The sequence below is a fragment of the Urtica dioica genome, chromosome 4 (assembly GCF_054948205.1).
Source record: "Urtica dioica subsp. dioica isolate 48M chromosome 4, U.dioica_male_clone48M_v1_H2, whole genome shotgun sequence".
NCBI lineage: Eukaryota > Viridiplantae > Streptophyta > Magnoliopsida > Rosales > Urticaceae > Urtica > Urtica dioica.
The window spans coordinates 26,591,142-26,605,658 of record NC_142759.1 but is presented as its reverse complement, the minus strand read 5'-3'; the positions used below and the strand labels follow the sequence as shown (position 1 = coordinate 26,605,658).

General features: G+C 33.0%; 2 protein-coding genes across 4 annotated transcripts; both read left to right on the top strand.

The window, feature by feature from the left end:
• Nucleotides 1-252: 252 nt before the first annotated feature.
• Nucleotides 253-12,724, top strand: LOC149401420 (cytochrome P450 CYP72A219-like). Its single transcript, XM_089611898.1, has 5 exons — nucleotides 253-541; nucleotides 4,136-4,353; nucleotides 4,766-5,013; nucleotides 5,120-5,507; nucleotides 12,299-12,724. The coding sequence occupies exons 1-5, from the start codon at nucleotides 253-255 to the stop codon at nucleotides 12,722-12,724; spliced, it is 1,569 nt and encodes a 522-aa protein (XP_089468024.1).
• On the top strand, nucleotides 6,197-10,233 carry LOC149401421 (uncharacterized). 3 transcript variants are annotated; one of them, XM_089611899.1, is made up of 13 exons: nucleotides 6,197-6,452; nucleotides 6,567-6,613; nucleotides 6,703-6,946; nucleotides 7,026-7,123; nucleotides 7,200-7,259; nucleotides 7,340-7,390; nucleotides 7,568-7,640; nucleotides 7,724-7,921; nucleotides 8,154-8,276; nucleotides 8,462-8,704; nucleotides 8,790-9,490; nucleotides 9,600-9,864; nucleotides 10,155-10,233. In XM_089611899.1, the coding sequence occupies exons 3-11, from the start codon at nucleotides 6,775-6,777 to the stop codon at nucleotides 9,089-9,091; spliced, it is 1,320 nt and encodes a 439-aa protein (XP_089468025.1). In that variant the 5' UTR covers nucleotides 6,197-6,452; nucleotides 6,567-6,613; nucleotides 6,703-6,774; the 3' UTR covers nucleotides 9,092-9,490; nucleotides 9,600-9,864; nucleotides 10,155-10,233. The 3 variants fall into 3 exon arrangements, with proteins under 3 accessions (XP_089468025.1, XP_089468027.1, XP_089468026.1); XM_089611901.1 differs by having other exon boundaries at nucleotides 6,567-6,946; nucleotides 8,790-9,158; XM_089611900.1 differs by lacking the exon at nucleotides 6,197-6,452 and having other exon boundaries at nucleotides 6,516-6,613.
• Nucleotides 12,725-14,517: the final 1,793 nt, after the last annotated feature.

The following is a 14,517-nucleotide window of genomic DNA, read 5'->3' as shown; positions in this document are numbered from 1 at the left end:
TAATTAAAACTTTCCTAACTGTAGTCATTACATTGTATGTGATTTATCTCTTTCCTTACTTCATAATGGATGGATAGGTATCAATTTAACTCGCGACTGGAAACAAAAGAAACGCTACTCTATTTGGCACAAGGAAATGTAACCACATTTCTAATATGCATATCCCTTTTGCGCCACTGCATATATAAATACACACAAACAACCCATACAAACTCATCTCTCTCACTCTCTCTCAGTAATCTCCGCAAAGTCATGGAATGGTCAACAATTACGACATGTGTGATATTGATTGCGTTGGCGATACTGACTTGTGCTTGGAAACTTGTGAACTTGGTTTGGCTGAGGCCGAGAAGGCTGGAAAGAATCCTGAGAAGCCAAGGCCTGAATGGAAACCGGTACAAGTTTCTGAAAGGAGACCTGAAAGAGAGCTCTGAAATGGCGAAAGAAGCAAACTCTAAACCGATCACTCTCTCAGATTCAGAGTCGCACGACATCTCATCTCGTATCCTTCCTTTCGTCATTCACACCCTCAACAAATATGGTACGTTTCTCTTATCTTCCAATTTGTTGTTTTGTAATCATATTTTTAACGAAATAGTGTAAATTAAGTGCAAACAGGGTACATTAGGTAGGAATAAACATTTGAGGTTGTTAAACAGCAAACGTTTGTTAAATCTTAAGTAAATAATCATTTTTATATATTTATAAACGTAAATCTTAGATAAATAATCAACTCCATATATTAGATCACGTTATTATTTACGGCTATTTATATAAAATTTACCAAAAGTTGGCTACTTAACAATGTCACAAGTTTAAATCGATTATTTTCTTAATTTCTCTTATAAATAAGATATTGGACGATCTAATAATTGTTAATAAAAATAACAATAATAAAGATATATATTTGCAAAGATTATTAATTAGAAGTTAGGCCAGCCATTTGTTTGAAGTTATAAGCATTATTAATATATATATATATATATATATGTATATATATATATGTATATGTATATGTATATGTATATATATATATGTATGTATAGTTTGGGCACTCTAGCTATAGTCTTCTTGAAAGGATAATTTTCTTAATTTCTCTTATAAATAAGATATTGGACGATCTAATAATTGTTAATAAAAATAACAATAATAAAGATATATATTTGCAAAGATTATTAATTAGAAGTTAGGCCAGCCATTTGTTTGAAGTTATAAGCATTATTAATATATATATATATATATATATATATATATATATATGTATATGTATATGTATATGTATATATATATATGTATGTATAGTTTGGGCACTCTAGCTATAGTCTTCTTGAAAGGATAAAATTGTATTTTGGCTAATGTTTGATATGATTAGAGATTAACCACTCAAATTCTTAACTGACCCAAAAAAAAATATAAAAAATACCCTTTAAGGATTTTACTTTAAAAAATAAATAAATATGAATTGCATGGAAGTAGTTTATAGTTTATAATAAATCTATTTTTTCTCATTTTCTCTCTTCATGTATCTGTTAATAATAGTTAATAACAATCTTTTATAATTGTTTAAAATGATTAATAGTAACTTATAACAGCTCTGAGTTTATAATAATTAGTCTTTTATGATTATTTATAGTTTATGAGATTATTGCACTCACTTTTTATTGAATACGTTAAAAAGTTGAGAGATTACCAAATCGAAAACCTTACATACATGCAACGTTTTTATAAAAGTTTATGATTGTTATTATCGGCTAAACACAACTTGAAAATTAAGAGTAATCAATAGAAATTAATACAATCACCAAATATATTATGCAATATATATTATACTACATACCCAAAATATAAAAGCATAAAAGCTCTTGTTCTTGAATTCTCTCTATCATGAACTTTACATCACTGAAACAACGGCAGTTAAATTAAAAACAATTAATTAATAATTATTACTAGTTATTAATTATAGGGCACTGTAGCAAAATAACCAAAATGAAACGATGAAATTTGTTTTTAGCCTACGTTTCACAATTTTTAAGAAAATAGCCAACAGGTTTATATGACAATAATTAAGGTCTGATTTGCCCTTATTTATTAACAAATTCGTTATTTTCTCTCTTCTACTTTTTTCCTACACTTTTTTTACATAAAAACTTCAAAAAACCATATTTATCTCATATGAACTCGAAATTGAGTGATTCCAAATCCTACGGATTTGTGACGTCGAGATCTTCATAAATAAATCCATTTTGTTTGATGAAAAATCATGTTTAATAACATAGATGTAGAAAAATCACGTTACTACCTTAAATATGGAAATAACTAAAAAATTTTGAAATTATCGACATAAATATAATTTTGCATCAAACACAATGGGTCTATTTTTTAAGATCTCGACGCCACGAATTTGTAGGATCTGAAATCACTCAATTTCGAGTTCGTATGAGAAAGATACGATTTTTTGAAGTTTTGATACAAAAAAATTATTTGAAAAAAAAATAAGAGAGAGAAAGTGACGAATTTGTTAATAAATAAGAGCAAATCAGACCTTAATTATTGTCACATAAGTCATTTGGCTATATCCCTAAAAATTGTCAAACATAGGTTAGATCCAAAATCACATATTTAAAATGGCCTAATTAGTTACAAATCTCTTAATTATAAACGTTTTAGAAAAGAAAAAAAAACTAGAATACAAAAATATAACTGCTAAACACAAAAATTTATGAATAACTATTATAGGTTATTAATTATACTCGATTAAAAAAATATTTAGAAGCTCAAACCCAAAAATATTATTGACAAGTATTGCGAGTTATTAACTATATGCGTTTAGAAAGGAAAAAAAAAACAAAAAACAAAAAAAAAAACCCATAACCCAAAGACAAATTCACATTCAATTTCATCAATTCATAATTCAAATCCATGATTCCTAAATCTCTTACAAATTTTGGACATAGGAAAAATTTGAGATTTAACCTTTGCCTTAAGGCGAAGTTGATCACCGCAAAGAAACCTCATTGGAATTCTCAAGAACCAACAAACCCTAAATAATAAACTCGCACCCTAGAATCTTAAATCTTCATATTCGAATAAGAGAAAGAAGAAAAAGCTTTAGACCTACTTAGAATGAGCTCCGACGGTCTTCTTCGGCCTTTTTTCCAGCCGATTTTCCTCCGATTATATATTCTCTTCTCTCTCTCTCTCTCTCTCTCTCTCTCCCTCTCTCTCTCTCATTAAGTTCAATTTTGTCACTTTTTCTTTTTTATTTCTTTCTGTTGATTTTGAATTACGAAGAATCTAGATCCAAAGTAGAGGAATTTGAATATTAATTATGATTTTTTTTTATCAAGAATTTGTTGCTACTAACCATTTTCCTAGCTCATTTACAAATTTTAGCCAAAGTTTCATTTTATTGAAAAAAATAGTTAATCTTTAGTTAATTACTTTACTGGAGACCTGGTGGGCTATTTTTTTTAATTAAATTTTTTTGACTACTTTTTAAAAGAAGGGTGAACTATTGGACTACTTGTCTAATTGCCTCTTTTTTATTTCAAAATCAATTTAAATAACTAATTTAATAAGAGGTATAATTGGTACAAAATAATTCGCTTTATTTGTTCCGTCATCAAAATAACTAATTTCCAATTATTAACATATCTTTACTAAAATGCAATTGGCAAGTATCATGTAATTTATTTCATTATAAGTTATAATTTATTTTTTAAAGTGTGTTTTATTTATCTTTGGAATTTAATAATGGGATAGTTAGGCCTGTGGTATATTTAGAATTTTTATATTAGATTTTTAGTCTAAATGGTCTAATATTTAAGAATATAATTTAATTAAGATGATATATATATATATATATATATATATATATATATATATACACACACACCATAGTACATGAGAACAAGGCAAGAATTAGGCTATATTTTTTATATTTGAATAATTAAATTATCATTTTTAATTTAAAGTAGCATTAAGTTATTTCAAATAATTTGTTCTATAATAATTTTGTCAAACTGTTATTACACTTGACGGATTTTCCCTATGGCCTTATACTGCCATCTTTTCTTGTTTAACTTCACTTTTTTGCTTTAACTGAACATATTTCATGTGCTTGATGAAAATTCAGGTGAATATTCTTTTACGTGGGAAGGTCCAATACCAGGATTGATTATTACGAATCCAGATGATGTCAAGGAAATTTTGTCAAAATTCAGAAATTTTACAAAGCCCAAGCAAAATGCACTTCTTAGTTATCTGTTTAGCGGCGTAGCCTGGCTTGATGGCGAAAAATGGGCTGTGCGTCGCAAAATTATTAATCCAGCCTTTCATATGGACAAGTTGAAGGTATATTATTACTTATTTATAACTCTGCTTATCCATTTCTTCATCAAATTTGTTACCATAATTATTAACTAAATCTTTACAAATGGAAATTCTGGAATAATCTTCACACACAGTAATTTAAACATATTAGAATAAAAATCAGGGCCCTAAAAGTGATGAGTTTGCACACGTTTCTGCTAGTTATACCGTAAAATTACTAATTTCCAACAAAGTAGAAAGTAAGTAAATTTATTTAACTTTTTCATATATTTGTTTATAATCCTTAACCAACTTGAAAGGCAAAGAAAAAAAATTAAGAGGGGAAAAAATAATGTTTTTGCACAATAGTGGTATACATAATTTTGCATATGTAATTTTTTTGAAGTTAATTTGCATTGCATGGCTAATTAATTTTGGGTGAGCTTGATCACAGGGCATGCTTCCGGCTTTTCATGCAAGTACCTCTGAGATGCTAAACAAATGGGAAAATTTGGTGAAAGATGGAAAAGGAAGCTGCGAGGTGGATGTTTGGCCTCACATTCAAAGTATGACCACCGATGTGATTTCTCGAACGGCTTTTGGACAAAGTTATGAAAATGGTAGAAGAATTTTCCTACTCTTCGCCGAGCTCTCCGAACTAGTTCTTAAATCTTTAGCTATCGGATACATTCCCGGATGGAGGTCAAAATTTTAGTCATTGCTATTACTTCACAAATTTATAAACTATTTATTCCATTCAATAATCGATCTGACTAAGTTGGGTATTTTTTTTTCTCTATTAATGTAGATTCGTCCCAACCAAGTCGAACAACAAATTGAAACAAGTAAAAAATGAAATGCATGGTTTGTTTAAGGCCATGATCCGTGATAGAGAAAAGGCGATGAAACTTGGCGAAGCACCAAACGACGACTTGTTAAGCGTTCTCATGGACTCAAACATGAAGGTGATGAAGGAACAAGGAAACAAGAAGACTGTTGGGATGAGTATACAAGATGTGATCGGAGAATGCAAGTTGTTTTACTTTGCTGGTCAAGAGACCTCCTCGAGTTTGCTTACTTGGACAATGGTTATGCTGAGTCATCATCCGGATTGGCAACATCGCGCAAGGGAAGAAGTTCTCAAAGTCTTCGGAAACAACAAAGCGGATTTTGATGGCTTAGTACATCTCAAAGTGGTAATTGTTTTACCTTTGCCAGAAAGTTGATATGGATAGTTATAGAGTATATAATTCCGTTAAAACATTATTTTTACTAATTAATAGACATAGAAAAAGTAAAAAAAAAAAAAAATATATATATATATATATATATCCATATAAAGTTAATTGATTACTAAAATAACCAAAGCTTTAAGTTTGTAGCAGAATAATCAAAGTTACGTACTCAATGTTATACACTCTAATATAAAGATATCGATAATTTACATTAGCAATAAAACACTGTTCACAAGTCAAAAACAATATTATTTGATATCCAGTACTTGCACATTTTGTACATTTTAATTACTTTACTAATTTCATAAAAACCATTGCTATTTTACAAATCGGTTGATTTCCATTAATACTTGTTCAATAGGATTTAGCTTAGGTTAAATTGAGGAAAATAATAGAAATCATTGTATTTAAGCAAAATTCTACAATCATGCCTTTTATTTAATGTCATTCTTTTAGATGTTGAGGTTTGCGTTTACCTAATACACATATATATATATATATATATACACATATCTATATAAAATATTATAAGTGAGAATCCGAAATCACTGTTCATAAGGTTTTTAACCAATTATTATATGACACGTAAGCTTTTTTTCTTCTTCTTTTCTTTTGTGTACGCTCAATAAAATGACGTCACTTCGTCTTCATAAAAATGGCATCCATTCGATAAAAGAAAACCGGCGTCCATTCCATTATGCATGTCCTTTCAAATTCTGTTCTTTTATATCTTATGCTTCTCTCTCTCATCTTATCTTCTACGTATTCAGTCCAAGTCTAGACCCAAATAATTTTTGCTTGATCTCGCTGGCCCGATCGCCGACCGACTTCTGCGATGGTGGACTCGTCTCTACACCATGTTGAAGCCTTAAGTTTTTACCACGCCACTCCCGACCTCCAGTTCAGGTCCCTCCACTTCATCTCTTCGAATTCGTTTTGTTTTCTATATCCCCTGTCTCTCAGTCTCTCTCACCTAATCAAGGTTTTTTTTTGGGTATTTCTGAATTTTGGTTTTTGTAGAATTCAAACCTCCGACCTCCCTCTCCGGCGAGATACTGCATATTCATGTTTGGTTTTTTTCTCTTTTCATTTTTTGTTGTGCTCAATAAATTGAAATCTGAAGATTCGTGCAAACGTGGATTTGATTAACGTGCAGAAATCGCGGGGCTCACCTTGGAAAACTCGAAAGACGAAAGTGAATCGAGATGTTCAAAAGAGCTGTTACGCGATGGTGAATAGCGCGAATATCAAACTCGTGTACTTGAAGAGGAGTTTATTGGAGGAATTGTTGAAGAAACCGGAAGAGTTCTTCGAGAAAGTCGTGGGAAGCTTTGTGAGAGTGAAATGCAATCCCAATGATTATCTGCAGAAGAATTCTCACCAACTGTTGCAAGTCAAAGGTATGTTTGGTTGATTTCATATTGATATTGTTATTATTTACTGGACTTGGATTAAGGAAATTTTATGGTTCACAAACAGGTGTAAATGCATCAAATAGTGGCCAGATTCTATTGCAATTCTCTGATTGCCCTGAAGACTTCTCAGTCTCTAAGCTCTCGAATGACAATTTCACCGAGGTTAGATCAATAGTGATGTTTAAGGACATAGTTTGAGCTACGAAAGTGTATTAAAATCAAATGAAAATTAATGCAGGAAGAGTGTGAAGATTTGCGTGACAGAATAAAAGGCGGACTACTCAAAAAGCCCACAGTTGTAAGCGTGTTTGTGTGTAAATATATTTCATTTATAGCAATCTGGTTTATTAAACAATGGATTCTACTCCTTAATTATAGGTCGAGCTTGAGCACAAGGCGAGAAGTCTGCATAAGGATATGATAAATCATGTAACCTCTCTCTCTCTCTCTCTCAAACACACACACACACACACAATCCATTGATTTAAATACACATAATTCTGAATATACATAGGCGATATATAGATCAGTGATGTTGTAACACAAATAGTTTATATACAAAAATGCTTTATGAAAACTTAATAGTTCAAACTGAATCTTGTTCAGTGGATTCCAAAAGAGATGGAATTCCTACAGAGGCGAATCGATCAGGCCAATGAAAAGGGATGGCGAAGAGAATATCCTTTTCTTAAGTACTAATTATATAACATTCCACAAAACTTTTTTTTTTGTGTGTGAGACACCTTAACCCGAAATATACATTGAGCGACTACGTAGATAGAATTCAGCTTCTCGGCGAAGAATCAGAGCGACAGAGATTATTAAATGAGCTTCCAGAAATTATCGCGGAACCTCTTGTCGTTCAGGAATCTGAAGATGATCACATAAATGGACTTAATTACTCGCCTGAAACGCCAGTTAGCAGTGATTATGGTAGTGGAAATTTTTCCTACCAATCTGGTAAATGTTTCTTATATGATTATTATTATCCTTAATTACCACTGATTGATTTTGAGAGCATGCTTGCGATTTTTGAACCAATATATTCATACCATTTCAAACGGATTCTCTAATACTATATTAGAAAACGTGTTTCTCTCAGGGTATAGTTACAAATTCTTAATATTTCTTTATTTCCTATCCCACACCAGTTATGTCCTACAAAATCTAATACAGCTCTAACATACCTCAGACACAGAAGAATGTCATGCTCTGAAATGTGTAACATCAGCAAACGAAAAGCCGCCTCAAGAATGGCGTGCTCTTAAACCAGAAGTCGGTGATAATGGTCGCAAAGATGATCAAATAGACAGCGGTGAGTTCAAACTTTCAATATATATATATTTTTTGTATCCTACATCAGTTACACTGATATATGTTTTTTTTTTTTTTTTTTTGTAATAAATTTGTGTACAAGCCATTTGTGATGCCATTCTTTCAGATTATCCATGTCATGCTTCTTTTACTTCCCGAGGGTTCTCAGATTCTAATTCATCTCAGGAACAAAGGATCGAAGCAATCAATCTGTAACTTCGACTAATGAAAAGCCGCCTCAAGAACGTCAAGTTCTCGAACTGGAAGTCGGCAACGATTCTCCAAAAGACAATTTCTCGATTTCACCAGAGGTTCAACAGAGCAGTAGCTCGGTGATAGTGTTGGAATACGAAAGCACTACAAAGGTCGAGGTGATAGAGTTGAGCGACAGCGAGCCAGAGCTCGAGACTCCAGTGAAGAAGGACATTGGTAACTATATATTGTGTTTCAAACTTGAGAGTTCATAACATTGTAAAAACAACATCATTGGAGATGGTTTTGACTGTTGTTTCAGGTTTGAGAGACACGAGGGACTCGAGAAACCAAGGCAAAGGGTCTGCGTTGAAGGAAATCGCGGGGATGACTTGGAACGGTGAGCGTTCGGGTCATTGGTCCGATGTGGACGTGAATGCGTGTTCATGGTATTGCCGTACGGCTCGTGGTCACAGAGCGGGTCCGTTCAAGATGACAACTCTGAAGAAGGGCTTTGAGACGAGGGAACACAAAGTGGAAGTGTGGGTTTGGATGAATGGTTGGAACGAAGACGACGCTATCCTCTTGGACGACGCAATTCACCTGTTTTTCCCTGGGAGCTAAATATATAATATAAAAGAAGACTAGAAAAACTGATTGTTTCCACAAAATTTGTTGGTCACATTTTTGGGTAGGTAGAACTAGGCACTTAGTGGTGAAATAGAAAAAAAAAAAAAAAATAGAAAGTCAGAGAGATAGCTAGCAAAAAATTGGGGCTATGATGTGCACGCCTTAATCTTCTTCTTATACTGATTATTATACAGAAAGAAAAAAAAAGTTTTGAGGTTTTTGAAGATGGTATTTAACTGTCTTGAAATTTCCATGTACAGAATTGAAAACTTCACATGAATTTATGAATTTCGTATCTTTCAATGAAACTTATATATATATCTACATAAAATATTATAAGTCAGAATCCGAAATCACTGTTCATAAGGTTTATATCCAATTATAATAAGACACGTAAGCTTTATTTTTTTTCTTTGTTGTTTTGTATTTTGTACGCTCAGTAACGGCGTTTTTTTTTTATTTTTATTTTTATTTTGGCTTAACTGCTTTGAATAATTTACAGGCGAACGAGGAGTTACCACCTCTGAAGCGATTTCTTCTTGGTTGAAATGTCGTCTTTTTTTCTCCGTATCCCAAATAGAAACCAAATAAAAAAAAACGCAGACAAGCGGAAAAGAAAAGAAGAAAGAAAAAAGTTGCGCCCCATCCCATTTTCCTCATTACCGTGTCTGAGAGTTTTTCCGATTATCGCACATCGGCTATCGCGGACTCGCTGCACTACTCTAGATTGAAATCCGTGTTCTGCTTTTAACTTCGCAAAGGCATCGGTAAGCTTTGCAGAAATCGTTTTTTTTTTTTTTTTTAAGAGTACTTTGATTTGGGCTGGTCGTTTATGTTAAATACAAAGACGCGATTTTGACAAATGACTCTGGTTTGGGATTTTTCTGTTTGGCAATTCAATCTGCGATATTCTCTTTTCTTTTTTCTGGAATCGCTTCTTTCCAGAGATCATTGTTGAATAAGAAAAGAAAGAAAAAATACGCCATCTCTTCTTGCTGCGATTTTGTTTATGGAATTGTTTCAATCTCGTTTTTTTTTTTGAATCGCTTCTTTCCAGAGACCATTGTAGAAAAAAAAACGCTAGGAAGAGCAACAAAGTAGAAAGAAGAGAACCGGCCGAGAAGAGAGTGAGGGGGTTAAACAGAGAAGAAGAGTAACCACGCCAGAGTTCATCGCGTATCAAGGTAAGAAAGCCTTGTTTCGTGTCTCTCTCGAAGGTTCGAATCCGGACCAACAACATTCAAACAAGTTGCTTTTTCAGCAGCTTCAGTCCCATTTCAACCAGCAACAACAGCTACACGTTTACACTTTGTTGTCGAGGCAGCAAGCCCTAGAGTTTAGAGAAGTTAGAGGGGGCGATGAGATGAGATTGAACTTCCTCACTGAAAAAATTGGAGTAAAACTGGTGGGACGAAAAGGTTTAGGGGCCAATGCTGATTCTCTTATTGCCTCTATTAAAGCCCAGAGAAGATATCGGAAGACCTCTACAACTTCGTTGGCCCTAAAGACTGGTGAGCAGTTGGTTTCGAAACTAATCACTACCTTTCTCAATTTTGGCTTCGTTGGCCCTAAACTCTGTTATTGCCTTTAAATCAATTTTAGTTGTTACACTTCTCTGTGAATTTGAATTATAAGCTATTTTCTTTGCAAAGGTACATCAAAACTTAAAGCTGGCAATTTGACAAGGAAGTTGCAGACAACCACAATCTCCGATTACTGAATTGGGGATACTGGTTGACGAAGTCAAGAGCCTTCGCCACTATTTTGACGAGTTAAGCTTCGTATTTATTCCCCGAAGGTGTCATGTACCTGCTAACAAGCTTGCTAAATTCTCTTGTAACCTGGATTGAATATACTCCTCCTTGGTTGTACTGTGATATTCTGCCAAATTTGCCCAAGTAATAGAAGTTGATAAAAAAAAAAAATTATTTAAGTGTGTTTAAGTAACTTGTTTGTGTTTTTTTTTAACGAATGTGGTGATGACGGATTGAAGTCTTTTTGCTTGAAATTCTTTTGATCTCCTCTTTGTAATTTCATTACTTTTGTTTCATTCAAATTGATGTTAAATGTTATAAACGATCTATTCCTTCAAAAATGACATTGAGAATTGGACATTAATTTGTCAATTAGGTTTTAGCATGCTCTCGCACCATTTTGGTGTAGCAGCATGGTGGAGGCCGTCAAGCTCATATGGCTTTGCTAAAAAAAAAAATAGACCAAGATCGAAAACTCTAGGGACGGAGATTCATAATCAAGTTTTCCTTTTCGATTCGAGTTTTTCCTTTTCTATTATTATTCTGAAATATTTTACTTCCATAATCAAGGATATATTAACTTCATATTTTGTTTTTCAGTTGACATCTATCTTGATGAATCTTAAAAAAACTCTTTAACAAAAAATATTAAGAACCCCATAACATTGTTTTTTATATTAATTTACAAATTAATATCTATAGTTACCATGTGCTACACACGTGTTACATAAAAAAATAAGCAAGGATATCACCGCTATCAAGATATAAAGGTTAATCAATACATAAGATTAATCAAGATCACAAGGAACTGAAGGTTAATCATGATTAAAAAAAAACAAGAAACGAAGAATAATAGTCAAGATTTTTTTTTTTTCCGATTTGCGTTTTATTCATTTCTATTCCTATTATCTCTTACTTAATTTGAATTTTTTTTCTTATCTATTTCTATTTCTATTATGAAATATTTTACTCGCACGGTCATGTATAGTACAATTTCATATTATTTTTCAATTGAATTTTACTTTGAAGAATATTCGTAAAACTCTTTAACAAGATGTATTAAGAAACTATAACATTATTTTAAAATAAATTTACCAGCTCATATCTATAGTCACCACGTGCGAAGCACGTATTACATCCTAGTATATATATATACACATATATATATATATATATTATATACATATGTATATAATTACTAGTTCTTATAACTTTTTTAATGGTAATATAAAGTTTTTTAACAACTAATTACGCTAAGAAGTAAAAAATAATTAACATCATTGTGAAAATTCAAGTGATGTTTGCGATTGACCTAAAAATTAGAAGCTGTAATTACGGTATTTTGCTTGAGAATAGGAATGTTTATGTCATTTTCCCTTTTACTTTTTCTCTAGGTGTTAAATATTAGAAAAAGTTTATCATTGAAATTATGATTTCATGAGTGCAGGTCACCATGATTTTAAATGAAGTTCTAAGATTATTCCCACCAGCATCAATTATGCGCCGAAGCGTTGAAAACAAAACTCAACTTGGAAAATTGTGTTTGCCCGCGGGAATCCTTATCTCGATTCCCATAATTAGCATTCACTGCGATACCGAGCTTTGGGGAAACGATGCAAAGGAGTTCAATCCCAAGAGATTCAGCGGAGGAGTTTTGGAGGCAACAAAGGGCAAGCTCTCATTCTTTCCCTTCTCTTGGGGGCCTCGAATTTGCATAGGACAAAACTTTGCGATGATTGAAGTGAAACTGACCTTGGCATTGATCTTACAATGCTTTACATTCGAGCTCTCTTCTTCCTACACTCACGCGCCGATCAGACGCATAACTGTCCAGCCACAACATGGTGTTCACTTAATCTTACACAAACGTTGAATCATTTCATAATGCTTTTAAATTGAAGACCATTTCACTTAATAATGAATAAACATGTATTTGATACAAAAAAATTGTGCTTGAAATATCTATTGACCATCGACCATTTCAGGGTGCAATATTTATTTATTATTCACCAATAAGTTTAAAACCGATATATAGTTATCGGATAATTCTGGTTTATTATTGTTGGATTCTTATGTGGCATGGTTTAGTTTGGCAAAACAATTTCGTTTAAGTTGTGCAAGACAAGCTGCAAGAAGTTGTTCAAGACCTCAGTTACTTACGTCACTTTCCTTCCGCGAATAAAACAAGAAATATCATGTTTCTTGTTTTGATATTATTTGTTGAAACTCGGATATTTGGTTTTCGAGAATAAATGATGCGCGAGAGATTTTGTGGTATCCTAATAAAACTCATTGTGAGTTGAATTAGATTATTTCACTTTTTTTGTTAGTTAAATTCACCTTGAATCAGTCTTTCTGTCTTGGAGATCTTCATCGACAACTGGTTCTTGGTGCTTGCAGCAGTTTAGTTGTGCAAAGTTTGTAAGCGCGTGTTTTTCACATTGACGTGCTTATCAATCTTCGAGAGGGGATTGGATGAAAGTGAAAGGGAGTCTCAGATCTAAGGGGAGCTTAGATTGCATCCATTGGAGAAGTAAAAGATGTGAGATATTTGCTGAGGGAGTCGTCAAACTTAATATTCATGTGCCCTTGAATATTGAGATAGTGGATTGCTTTTCACCACAAGACGTATCAGTCCCCCTGAGGAGGTGTATTTTCACCGAACAGGGTTACCAAATCTCTCGTGTCCTTTATTTCTTTCTCTTTGATTACTTGATTAGTTATTTAATTTAATCCGGCTAAAAATAATCAGTTGCTCAGCAAGTTGTTTCACCTATTAGTTGAACAACTATCTTAATCACGTTAAGTGATTTGAGCGGGTCACTCAATTCAAAGAGTGTGATCCGGCTTGTCTAACTAACGTTTGTTTAAGATGAACATGAATGAAGGGTAGAGTATTGGTCGACCTCCACTATTGGAAGGACATAATTATGGCTACTAGAAGCCCATGATGAAAGCCTTCCTCAAAGTTATAGATGATAAGGCTTGGAACGTAGTTGAGAAGGGACGGACTGCACCAGTTGCCATAGATGAAAAATGGAATTGTCAGTGAGCTAACTCGAGACAAGTGAACTGATGATCAGCTCAAGGAAGCCATTAAGAATTCTATAGCCATGAATGCGATATTCTCGTCTGTCGATGAGAACATATTCAAGTTGATATCCAACTGTTAAGTTTCCAAAGAAGCATGGGACACCCTTCTTTTTTCTCATGATAGCACTGAAAAGGTCAAAGCTCAACATCTTCGGATGCTTACTACCAGGTTTAAGAATCTGAATATGAAGGAAGATGAAACTATGCCTGACTTCAGTGCCAAAATTTATGATATTTCTAATGAGGCTTTTGCTTTGGGAGAACCTATCAAAGAAACCAGGCTTGTGTCATCTGATTGGCTTCCCTTCTCTGATCTATGAACTAGTGATCAAGCAGTGTCCTAGTCTGAAAGTTGATCTAAATTCTTTGTCTAGAGAGCATCTTCGTTTCAATATTGATCCCAAGCTCTTCTTTAGGAAGAACAAGAACGATATTAAGGGGGAGCAAATTGCTCAAGGTGTTCCGGAATATGTTCAACAATCTTCTTCTCATGTAGGTACTTCTCAAATCTTCTCCAATGCTATGAAGGATAAGATCATCAGGAAGCTCGAGGCTGAAATCAAAGAGAAGATA

Excerpts from the sequence above, each read along its gene's own strand:
- LOC149401421 (XM_089611899.1), top strand. The coding sequence starts at position 6,775 with ATGGTGAATAGCGCGAATATCAAACTCGTGTACTTGAAGAGGAGTTTA. Across the intron at positions 7,124-7,199 it reads CGAATGACAATTTCACCGAG|GAAGAGTGTGAAGATTTGCG; the intron begins GTTAGATCAATA and ends AAATTAATGCAG. Across the intron at positions 8,705-8,789 it reads TCCAGTGAAGAAGGACATTG|GTTTGAGAGACACGAGGGAC; the intron begins GTAACTATATAT and ends CTGTTGTTTCAG.
- LOC149401420 (XM_089611898.1), top strand. The coding sequence starts at position 253 with ATGGAATGGTCAACAATTACGACATGTGTGATATTGATTGCGTTGGCG. Across the intron at positions 542-4,135 it reads TCACACCCTCAACAAATATG|GTGAATATTCTTTTACGTGG; the intron begins GTACGTTTCTCT and ends ATGAAAATTCAG. Across the intron at positions 5,508-12,298 it reads GCTTAGTACATCTCAAAGTG|GTCACCATGATTTTAAATGA; the intron begins GTAATTGTTTTA and ends TCATGAGTGCAG.